Source organism: Lepisosteus oculatus, chromosome 10 (genome assembly GCF_040954835.1).
Source record: "Lepisosteus oculatus isolate fLepOcu1 chromosome 10, fLepOcu1.hap2, whole genome shotgun sequence".
NCBI lineage: Eukaryota > Metazoa > Chordata > Actinopteri > Semionotiformes > Lepisosteidae > Lepisosteus > Lepisosteus oculatus.
Genome location: NC_090705.1, coordinates 43,470,198 through 43,482,451, shown reverse-complemented (window position 1 = coordinate 43,482,451; position 12,254 = coordinate 43,470,198). Strand labels below are relative to the sequence as shown.

The 12,254-nt window shown below is 40.0% G+C and overlaps 1 protein-coding gene across 8 annotated transcripts in view; it reads left to right on the top strand.

The window, feature by feature from the left end:
* Positions 1-12,254, top strand: part of triob (trio Rho guanine nucleotide exchange factor b) — a 141,757-nt gene that overhangs the window by 39,366 nt on the left and 90,137 nt on the right. Inside the window, exon 1 of one of the 8 annotated variants that reach the window (XM_069195267.1) lies at positions 2,698-2,838. The exons of 5 other annotated variants lie outside the window; for them this stretch is intronic. Coding sequence is in view for 1 of the 3 variants with exons in the window: in XM_069195263.1 (XP_069051364.1) it covers positions 11,702-11,798 (97 nt within the window). In the remaining 2 variants the exon portion in view is untranslated. Of the gene's footprint in view, positions 1-2,697; positions 2,839-8,748; positions 8,791-11,396; positions 11,799-12,254 lie in introns of those variants that run through there. 2 more of the 8 variants (XM_069195265.1, XM_069195263.1) reach the window with 2 other exon arrangements.

Here is a 12,254-nt window from a genome sequence, read left to right as displayed (position 1 = left end):
GAAGATGTTCAAGACATGCTCATAATTTTCCTGCAATTATTGATATAAGTAGCCAAGGTAGAATGATAAAAATATCATTGCAATTTATTTTGCGGATAACTGTTTCCATCCGTAATGCTTATGGATGGAAGCACAGTTATCAGTATCCTTGACCTCGAGCTTAAAGACTGTTCTGTATGTGTTAGAGGGGCATGGGAGCTTGGCCTAAGACTGTGCTCAAAATGTGACCCAAGCGCACTGAGGAGCTGCTGCAGCTGCTGTTAAAAGTGCAGGGCTTTTATTAGTCAAACTGCAGGAAGAGAGTCGTTAATTCTTGGTGAAGAGGGTGATCTGCTCATAAACTGGTTTAGTCCTCTAGTTATAGATCAAAGCCCTTTTAGCTCAATAGATTCAGCGGAATACTTGCAACGTTGCTGATGTCAAACTGACTTTCTTCTTTCAGACCTAGAAGCGTTGTTTTGTCTAGATAAAATGACAGCGAATGCTTTCAGATTTGTAAGCATGTGACCATTCTAGTTGGAAACATTTTTCCTGATCCGCAGAGGCATCCAGACGCCAGAGTGGAAGCAGCTGTTTCCAGCACTGATATTTGAGAAAAGTTCAACCTGGAGTCTTGTAACTGGACTGCTGGTTAGTGTGCATGTCACACAGTTTCACCATAGATGGGCTGGGGGTTGAATCTACTTATGAGAAACATTTTTGCGTTGTATAGAAGAGTAACCTCAATCAGAAAAGATCTTTGTTTGTGTTGTTGACACATTACATGGCAGGAAGATGTGCCTTAAAGGTAAAGCAGAGAAAGGAGCTTCCTTCTCTGGATGTTATATGGGAATAGAGTGGGTAGTAATAGTGATCTCAACATGCTTTTAATAAGGAGATTAAGTGCAACATTAATACTAAAAAGCATGAAAATTAAATGCCTTACATTATCTGACATCATTATTAGGAAAATCTACTATGAGAACTGGAAAAAATGTGCTTCTCTAGAATTTTACTTTAAATTGGTGCCACCAAAAAAAAGATGGGAAACATACTGAATTTTACTTCATCGTAATGCACATCTACAGAATTGTAACAGTGTTTAGGTGTAATTGTAAAAAGATGCAAAAGATGAAATAAAATTATATTGGCTCAAGTTTAATATGGGGGAACTTGTTTTAGGGGCATCTGCTGAATCCTATATTAGATAGATCAGTATCTTTAAATGTGCCTTTTTTGTTTTATCCTGGATAAAGGAGATTGGAAGAGGATGTAGAAACCATTACTATACAGGTGCAGGGGATTTCCTGTTTAGCATGTTCCAGGGGCCTCATCACAGGAACAGGTCAAAATTGACTGTATTCCATCCAGCTGTTCACTACTGGACTCTGCGCTGGAACTTGTGCAGTGATCGCAAACAGCATTTCCCTTGACTCCACTGCGCTAGTTTAATCTGTGTTTTGTCCACCTGGGAATGGGTCCTGTGAATATATCAAAAATAACTTTTTTACCAATGTCTTTAAGAGCCACATCTCATACGTTTTTCAAAATCAGTTTTTTATTGTAGTTTCAGTTTTTTGCACTTAAGAAAACAAGTTGAAGGCACATGAGATTATAAGATAACATGCGCTTCATGCTTACGTGCTGTATGTATAAGGTCATTTTCATAATGTCCATCTGCAGTTGTGCTAGAAAGATATTTTGGCTCTGTGACCACTTCATAAACATTGATACAAAGATGTGCACTGGGAAGATTACTTCCCCACACTATTGCAACATAACCTCCTGAAAAATTGGGACTCCAAGGGATCCTGACATAAATTGCAGATTGTGCTTTGGTAACTGTGCAGAGAAGATTCTGCTGATAGATTGAGTTAATTATACTGTGTAGATTTTCTTTAAATATGTACTCTTTAAATGCAGAAACAATACAAGCTTCACTGGTTTCTGACTGATTTTATACAGAAACTATTTTGAGATCCCAACATAACGTGGCAAGGATTTGCTTGATCGTTTTAAATAGCTAAAAGTGACCAGATATCAATCTCTTGTGTTGTGGTTGGCGGCGAATGGTTCTGCTCTTCATGCATAGAAGCATTTTTGGTCTGTTTTGGAAAGGTTGGCACCATTTCTAGATCGCTGTTTTTTTTACTTTGTATCTTTTGCTGGATACAGATATTATAGAATTGCCTCCATGAGAGTTTTTATTTACATAACAAAAATAGATGAGCCTCATTTTGTAGTATTATTGAACAAGTTAAATCCCTTCAGTACAGATATAAAAGGATTCTGTTGTGGTGTAGCCTGGGTTATTGCATTTTGTTGGCTGTATTTTGTTGTATTTAAAATCTTCTATTTTAAAATGGATTTTCAGAAATGGAAATGGAACTTCTAATAACTACACCAGTAAAGGAATTTATTCAGAGGGTAAATTGAATTGTATCCAGATGTCACCAGTTTTGAATCTTCTCAGCTTTTGGCAAAACAGCGACTTCTTCAACATGAGACTGGTTTTCTGCAGGCTTACAGTGGAGTCCAGGAGCGAGCGCCTCTCCTTCAGTTGGTGTTGCCTCACCTGAAAGACACTTTCTTAATTCTGTTCAGCAAAGTTAAGTTGGTGGAGAACAGTACGAGGATCGGCAGAGTACACAATTGAGTGAACCACCTTTCTCAGCAGTCTGACAGCAGTGTCCCACCTGGGCTATGCAGCAACATCCCCTGGTTCTGGAGCCCAAAGCTACTGCCCTGTTGAGCTCGCAAAGGATGAATGGGCCTGGCAGGCGTGCATCTCTGCGTTGTGAACTGAAGTATAGGGACCATAACCATGACGCCGAGTCTTAATCGTCAGTTCCAGATTGGGTGGGTATTATAATTGTCAATCCCCTTTTTCTTTTAAAGACAAGATAATATAGGTCTTGTTTAAGTTTTTTAATCTTGTTTCTGCCTCCGCAGAAATTGTGCAGTTCTGTTTCTTTCTACCCAAAGGCAGTTGTCTTAAAATAAGCAGAAGGGCGAGCAGGTTGCTGGTCTCTATGGGAGATTCCCGTCCGTGAAGTTTGTTCTGTCTGGTAGGGTAAAGCCACCTGTCCAGGGTTAGATTGGCAGCCTCTGTAGTATCTCTCCCTTCATATAGCCCAGTGCTGGAGCTACTCAACCTCTTCTAAGAAAGGAAAAACAAATGTTTACAGCGTGTTCAATATAATGTGGAAATAAGTTGCACTGCTGATGTTTCACTGTTGCGTAGCAAGAGGCCTGTAATCCCAGTGGTGTACCTAGAGAATACACACAAACTCTTGACTTGTGGTCAGTTGATGAAAGAGCCCAGTCCACTCCCTGGACAGTGAGGATGTGTACTGTCCAGCTATTGGAAAGCTCTCTGGATTTCACTTACTGTAAAAGCGAGGCTCCATTACACGGCTGTTGGCAAAAGAGCCAATAAACCTGTTATGACTGGTGGGTGGGGAGGGGGGAGAGGGAGGGAGCGTTAAATCTGCCCTGGTTGATGGAGCGAGGAATGTTACACAGTAGTCATTTTTATTTGTTCCACACGGTGTTAACCAAAAGGGATGGCTGTTCAGATTCTTTCTGCTGGCTTCTGTAAGTGATTTCCTTTTATTACAAGTGCTTAATTTATGCATGGCTTTAAGGCCCGGCTAGGTTTTCATTGTAATGTAAGTGACAGGGATCGATGGGAGACTAGCTGCTGTTAGCATTTGAATGCTTAAATCTCAACCTTTTATTCTCTTTGTCTAATACATATTTTATTAGTTTATTATTCTATAGGAAGTGCTGTATTGCTTTTTGTGCAATTAAGTTGATTTTCTGGAATATTTGAACTTTCCCCCAGTCTGCTTGTAATGAGATAACATCAGAATGGATCTCGACTGTGCACAGCACATAAGATGTGATGAAATCACAGGATGGTTCACAGCATTGCTATGGAAAGGAAGCGTATAATGACAAATAGATCTATACTTAAATCTGCTCTAAATATGTATAAAAGGGCAGATGTCAGCACTGTGGAGCAGAAGATGTAATGAATTTCTGAAACAACTTGATGCTTTTCAGAGCTGGAAGCAGTATATTCTAAGGTGTTAGAAACTCTAACAGTAGCTCCTGTTATACATCTTTTTATAATCGCTTTTGTGTTTTAATGAAGTCAGGATTATCTGATCAGCCGTTAGTCTGATGTGGCAGAAAGGACAGACATATCTGTGTTCTGAAGATCAATGCCTGTGAGCAGAATTGTCCTCAGTACATGAGTGTTCGTGATTTGCCGTTTCCTTCAAATAGAAAAGTAATGTTGGTCAGCCTGAATGCTTATCTGTAATCCAGTAATGGAGTAAAATTCAGGGCATTTTTGATGACTTCTAAAACAAATTTGAATCAATCTGTTGAACTTTTATAAAAGAGATCTAATTAAGTTTGATGTGTAGTTCACTGGTTAGGATCAAAGCCTATGACACGGGAGCTGTGTTAGTGCCAGACATCATAAGATACTGTATTTAATGGAATGCATGTAGTGGTTTCCTGGTAATCACAAATAACTGAAGTGTGTGTATGGTGTTTAAACCAGTTGACAATTTTCATAGTAAAAAGGCATGCTATTGTTTATTAGGTTTAAATTTTTGACGCGTCACCTGATATCCGTCCTATTTCTCGTATTCCATCATATAATTAGCTTTTCCATTTCATCCTCTGCTTACCAATTAGGTTAGGGAGCTCCTGGGGATGTTAAAGCAACAGAAATAGTGGTCGTAGGCAATAGAATCAAAATAAAAACAACTGGTTGCTGAGACACATCACTGTGTAACATTTTCAACATGGTGCCAGCTGTGTCCCCAAGTTTACTCCTGCCTTCAACTCAATGGGCTTCTCCCGTTTCCGTTGCAAGGCTGATGAGGTTTGATACTGCTGTCTGTTGTCCAACGTGGTAGATTTTAATGGGTTAAGCATTCACGCACAAAGGGAATGTCTTCAAAACTCTTAAGCATTTAATATTTCAAGAGGTTGTCTGTGCTTCCTCATTGATAAGGTGAAGAGGCCGTTGACGTGAGTTTGGTTCATTGGTACAAGTCGCCCATAAAATGTGACTGCCTTTTCCTCTGCATCACGTAGCCTTATAAATGGGATGTGTGCAGCTACCTGTCAGTTCTCGTTGGTGGTGATGTGGTCCCTGGTTAGCTCCGCGACCTTAGCTCTTTGCTGATGCAAGACATTGCATTAATAATGAGGGCCTCTGGGGAGGGCCGGCCACTCCGCAGCTGTGCCCTGATGGAGTGGGAGGAGCCGGGAGAGATGCTCTGGAGCAGGCAGCATCGCCCTCGAAAGCCCCGGAAGGCAGCTCGCTGATCACTGATCCGTCTTTCTGTCCGTCCCCCCCCTCCCCCCCTCGGGGGCTCTGCCGTTCTCTGGGCGGGTAAAGGAGGCCAGAGTGTTTGTTGCTCTCCTTTTAGTTCTTCTATCACCGTCTTCGTGAGGGTCAAACAGCGCTGGAGCTGAGCCAGAAGACCAGCCGCTTGAATTACTGGTGTTTACAATGAGATGTCTGGTGTTGGACTTACACGTTTGCGAATTATAATTCAACGTGTGTCACAAGGTTAAATTATTTCTTGTTGAAAGATTAGCCCTATACAATTTCTTGCATTAGGAATTTTTTCGCACACCCCAGCTTGCTCTCCATGAGACACACAGACACAGTCGGAGAGAGAAGCTTGGGGTCAGAGCGCAGGGTAAGCCATTGTGCAGCACCCCTGGAGCGGTTGGGGTGAAGGGCCTTGCTCAGGGGCCCAACAAAGTAGGATTCCCCTGCTGGCCGTTGGATTCGAACCGGCAACCTTCCAGCCACAGGTGCACATCCTTAGCCACAGAGCCACTGCTGGGCCCCCATTATTGCATTCACAAGGGTTAGGTGTTTAGATTTCCTTCCATTTCTCACAGTTTACCTGGGCTAGATTTCGTGCCATTCTGGAGCTGTCCTCTGCTCTCTCCCCCGCCAGTGGGCCCCCCTGCCTTCACACCCCCCTGTGCACTGCCACCTGCTGGGGTTGACAGTGTCTGCAGCAGCTGTGGATTCCCACTCGGCTCCAGGCCGCCTCTGCCTTCTCAGGACAGGGGCTGGTTTGTTTTTCAGGGAGCCTTTCTGTTTGCAGAGACGGGCCTTGTGACTATGGCATGACTCGGTCCTAGAAACTGTAGGGATTCATTCAGTTACGAATTTGGATAATGTCTTTCCCCTTTGAGACTTCAACCATGAGGGAGTTGAGGTGCCCGATTTGAATCAGTTGCACCGTTTGCCATTTATGGTGCAACGGTGCTGTTAATGAAAAGAGTTGGCTCTCTGTGCCCTCATGAGATGCATGCTGTATAAACAGCACTGTACAAATAAAGCTTGAATGGTTTAGTAAGCACGCTTCCTCAGCCCTCGTTTGATGAGACTTCTACACGTTTGTAAATTTATATCCTATTTCTTTTTAGATTTGAGGTTATTTCTATCACAAACTAATTTTGTCTGTCAGCCTAGGTGAGGTCTTTTAATGTATAAATATTGCCCAGTACTTTCCAGATTGAACACTACTTAAGCATTTCAGTGTCGCATAGACAGATTTAACAGTAGGGCCAAACATGAATTGTTCCTTTCCTGGAAGATTTATCTTTTAATCTTCAACTCTTTTATTATTCATGCTGATGTTGGAATGGGTGATAAAACTGAAAGGAAGCTTTTCTTTACAAAGTGAAACTGGCAAATATCCTTTATATGTATATCCTTAAATAATGTTCCTTATTTTAAAATGTCATATTTATATATATATAATCCTAGTTATATGTTCCTACATTGTGTTTTTATCAACCTAAAGCGACTCCACTAATTAAAATGAACTCTGGAGATGTGAGCAACATGTTTTCAATTTCTTTATTGCCCAGATCATAGTGTTTTCAGAAACTTTGTGACAGTAGAGTTCTAATTAAATAAAATAATATAATTTCAATTTTAAAAGTAACAGGTTCCCCTTTAATATGCTTTTAAAGATTCATCTGGATTCACTAAAAAATCTTTTGAAGATGTTGATTTTTTTAGTCAAATAAATCGAACCCACATCAATATAAAGCCTCGGAGTGCAAACGATTTATTAAAATGTGGCTAATTGTGAAATGAAGCATTTTTTAGCGTTAACATCTTCCCCTGTTTGTCTAACAGGGGACATGTTAGTGGATGTTTGTAGTGATTGTTAGGAAGTTTTGAAATTACTTGCTTCTGAAGATGGGTAAGCTTCCAAATCCACACTCTACTGCTATACTTGAGTAGATAAGCCTTTACATTCATAACCTCGTGAATTAAGACCAGTGCTAACTAAGATGTGATCTGACCAGCATTTTCATATGAGATTCAAAATCACCTCGTGAAATATTGTATCAATTGTATTGGAGCTTGAAGGTTTCAGAATTTTTCAAATTTGAACCCGAAATGTTACTGTCCTATTTTTATTTATGGCTGAGCCTACAAGTCTTTTTGAGTTTTCCAATTATTGTGAAACATGGTGTCATTCAAGTGAGCACTGTTCAGTTTTGACAGTTGTTACTCTCCATACCAATATGGCTGCCTGACCGCCATTTTGGGATCTTCTGTCTTCGGAACAACTAATTGTCTTGAAACTTGTCAGGTGTTATTACACTGAGACATGCTTTGTACTTGCACTTAACTTGTTTCTGCGGTATTTGTATGCACACGATACTTTTTAATGGAGTTTCTCATAAAACTAATAAGTAAGAATTGTTCTACTGCATTGAGTTTTTAATATGGCACTAAATTAAACTAAAAAAAATGTATTGGTTCGTATGGCTTCCAACAAGCTCATCTGTACCTTAAGATTAACATCCCCTACTGCCTTCTCCTGGGATGACTTACCGTATATGAGTGTGCGCTGATACCAGCTAGGGCAGTGCCCAAAAGCATCATAGCCTTCTTTTGAAAATATCAATATTTTGATATCTTGCAGCTAAAAGTAACCCTGAACGTAACAGATTTTTGAGTGTTTGTCCCGTGGGTAGTATTTTTCTAGAAGCATAAGGAAAGTTTGGCCTGCTCTTTCTAAGCTGCATAGGTGCTTCAGACTGAATGCTTCCCCAGAGAAATACTAGTATGATATGAAGCTATTATGTTTTTCAGATGGTGTGGTTGGAGGAACGCAAGTCAAGCGTAACATAACAGGCATTTTCCTGAGGAATCGGTTAATTGCTGTATATGACTAATATTATACAGTTGATGCAATGCATCAGATACTGTGATGATTTTGCAGGAGACAAGTGAACCTGTACAGAATGCCAAAACCTTTGTTGATGTTTAAGAACATAACTGTATTGTAAATGTTAGAAGAATGACATTGTGAATGTTTCTCTATCACATAAGAGATTCTGAAAAGCTCTGTTTAAATTGATTACTTTTATATTACTAAAACATTGTAGGTGTTAATCAGCTGTATTGTAGGGTTATTCCTTAATGAGATTTTTAAGGCAGTGGAGAACACTAGCAATAGTTAAGTTAAACTTCAAACTTGTCTTCCTATTTGTTAAAATAGGAATTATACAAGCAAAAAGCTTCTAAAAGCAAACAGCAGTTTTGCTTAAAATAAAAAAAAGTCATGGTGAAAGGAGGTGTTATTAGCTTGATGGGTTGTCCTGTGAACAATATTCTTCCAACGGCCTCAGGTCAGTGTGAGCTCATAAATACGAGTGCTGCTTTGTACACAGGGCCCCTCCCATTCCAGTGAAATCAATCGCTATGGAAGTCGAGTAGACAGAGCGAAAGTTCTGGTGAGTGTCTTAACGAATATTGTGTATTCTCTTTTTTTTAATATGTAAGATGGAGTAGCTGGGGCACCAGATGAGGTTTTCGTAAAGTAACTGTATAGCTGCTGTCTGAACTGCTAGAGCACACTCCTCTGGGAGAGTGTTACTGTTCCAGTGCTTGTAAACAGGAACTTGCTGGATAATAACAGACTTTGCCCTGCAGGTGCCTGGAACACTTGTTTTGTGTTTCTCTTCTGCATGTGTGTTTTTGGCAGTAAAATATAACTGTTGACCTTCACTTAATGCTTTTTTGTTTCACATAATTTAGGCTTATTTACAAAGGGCAGGGGAAAAAACACTATCTTAAAAAACATCTTCTGTGTCTTGTCTCTTGGATCAACTTCTCAAGAAAGCCTTGCAAATTCTTCCTTTTCATTACCTCTTAAAACATTAATATTAGCTTACATTACCTTAAAGCATTTATATTTAAAATTAGATTAATGATGCTGTAAATGGGTCTGATGAAGTTAAGATTCATGTACTGGAGCTGTAAACTGAACTACAGAATAAGAGGCATCATTCAAACTGAGTCTGTCCAGTTCACAAATGGCTTTATACCTAAAGTCATACATTAAATGCTAGGCGTGGGCATGTATTGGCTTTGTATGTAAGTATTAACATTCAGAAATTTCAAAGTACAAAGGTGTTCAAACAGTTACACAGTGGTATCTCTAGTGCAGTGCCTTATATATTCTATTATGTACTGTATCTAAGAAAACATTTGTTATAAGGAGGTAATGCCGTTCTGTAAATTCTAGATTCAGAAGGAAAAACTTAATTACAGCCCTTCAGATTATCACACCTGCTGGATCTCTGACAGATGTCATTGATAAATGGTCATTTCTTTTCGGGATACTGTAGGATTATGTAATTCACTTTTTTTGGATGATGTGAGGAAAAACAAGTTACACTTCACATTACTGTAGTAAAAATTGTTGCAGGTGTGGTAGAGGTAAAATATATTTAGGGATTTATTCTGCTTCTATTGATAAAATGCTTCAGAGAATAACACTTGATTTTTAACATCAAGTGCCTGATGTTCATTTATGAGTTAGACTTATATCACCTAGGGAATGCACTGCTCACTGCTGCACTTCATGAGTTCACAATCATTGACCTAGCGCATATCAGTTTGACACATGCAAATATACAGATGGTTTATATCAACCTCTTGAGCCCTTAGCATGCTGCGAGCCTGCGTATGTGATGGGAGTTTTCTGTGCTGTCCACACATCCACTCCCATCTGTCTGCCCCAACAACTGCTCATTCCTCTTCAGCAGCTGGCGTGTTGCTCTGAGCTCTTGTGAGGCCCTCTTCTCGGCTTTTTATTTACTCTTCTGTACTTCACTGAACTGAAGCTCAACAGGGATGAATGTAAACCTCAAACAAATGATTTTACGGAAGTTAACATCTGGTTTCAAAAAAGTAATTTATCTAACGTGGACCTCCTCACTGATCCTCCAGTGCCTGTTTCTCAGGAGTTACTTTCTTTGTGAGCACCCTTTCTCAATTTTGGCCCTTGCATATATAGTAATACACACATAGTCATACTGACTCCTTTTTGTCAGGAAATCCAAGGTGTAATTTGGCCTGATTATAATCGAATACCACTGTGCTATGTGCCGTTTCCTCGTATTCCTTGTATATTAACTCAGTATGTTTTTTTATATAATATTTCCAAACACTCCTCCTTCCTCTTATAAAAGAATCACCCGTATTCATGTTACCTCTTGATCCCAGCGCTCATACACTGATGTTAACACCTGCGCAAAGTGTTATTTCAGGTGTGATGTCTGCTCAGCTCTTGTGTGTGTGCTGTATCAGTTTGAAGTTTTACAATTTAAGCCTTTTTTTTAAAGATGTATTCAGAAATGGAGGTGCTTTCCAGTGCATTTCTAACTTCACAGAAACATTATGGGGGCGGCAGTAACTGAATCATTTTTCTGAGAAACCCAGGAAGGTGATTTTTGTGGTTATTTCATAGCCAATGGAAGATATAGAGAAGTAAATTGTTTCATACTGTGGGTATTTAACTGTATCAGCTTAGGTGTTTTTTGTTTTATTTCCTCTGGACATTTGAACCTGTTTCTTCTTCTCATTCCCAGAACCTCTGCTTTAGACCAGAATGTTGATTTTCTATGTGATCTCAATACTGTAAATTGTTTGCCTGCTGCTGTGTGGATCATTGAGCTGTTTGTTGTTTCATGTATGTATTTAATTGGAAAACAGGTGGCTGCACGAATTCAAAAAACTCATTTTATTCTGGTGTTACTGCTGTTAGGCAGTATGTAAGTCAAACAGGCTTCCCTTTCCCCCTGTGGGTGTCAGGTACTGTATGTTAGTATTGTGAATCCTGCTTGAACTACAGACGCAATGCAAGATGCTCGTGCTTTATCATTGGGCTATGCCAGGCATTGCAGTGATTCAAACATTGTTGAATCGAAAGGGCATCAAAAAATAACCCAGTACACTTTAAGATATAAATATAGCCAAGCCATTTAGCATTTTATCACCTGCCCTGTACTTCTGCAGAGATGCCACTGGCAGAGGCTTGGGTGGCACAGCTGCTGCAGCTTGCTCACAGCTGTGGGCATGAAGCGCCAATGCTCTCTTTGTGTCAGGGCTGGCTCTGCCCGGCTCGGGTCCCTCAGACTCTCCTTTCCCAGAGCGGAAACCTGGCTTGCTGTGTCACTGAGCCGAATTGCTTTCTCCATGGATTTAGTTTACATTGGGCAGTACGTGATACAGGGACAAAGACAATGCTTTTCTGAGACCTTCAACCTGGATTTGCTGATCGCAGTGTGTTAAGTCATTAGTAATGCTCACGAAGGACCTTCAGCTGTGGTAGTTTGTCGTGGTACAAGAGATCCGACTATGGCCGGAACGCCTGTACTCTTTCGATTTCTTTACATGGGATTTTTACGCCACAGACAGGGTCAGCTTATGGATGGAAGTGGCAGCAGGGGCAAAGGTAGTATCCAGTTAAACACTGCTCTTTTCTTTGGTGCTTTTTACTCCCCTTTCCCAAGGCACATGCTATGTAAGTTACATAGAACGTGTGTTTGAAGCTCAAGCTATGTTTTTCTCTTCATTTCTATATATTTTTTTTAATTCCTTTAAATGTTTGTCGTAACCCTGTATGTATTCATTGTGTTTCATAGTGGTAATTTGGTGGTAAGCACATACATGAAGAGGTTTCATTTTAATTCTATCATGGCTTCATGAAACTGCCAAGGATGTTTTTTCATGATGAGTGTTGCTGATATTTCTACAGTTGTAACTGCTTCTATTGGTTAACGTTGTGGCATCCAGGAATTAGAGAGGATTAAAAGCAATCATCGACAAAGCCTATTCTGCTGTAAATCCACACAGGACAACTGTTTGCTTGGCTTACTATTCCTCAGAATGGTAGCAGGATGAAGTCATT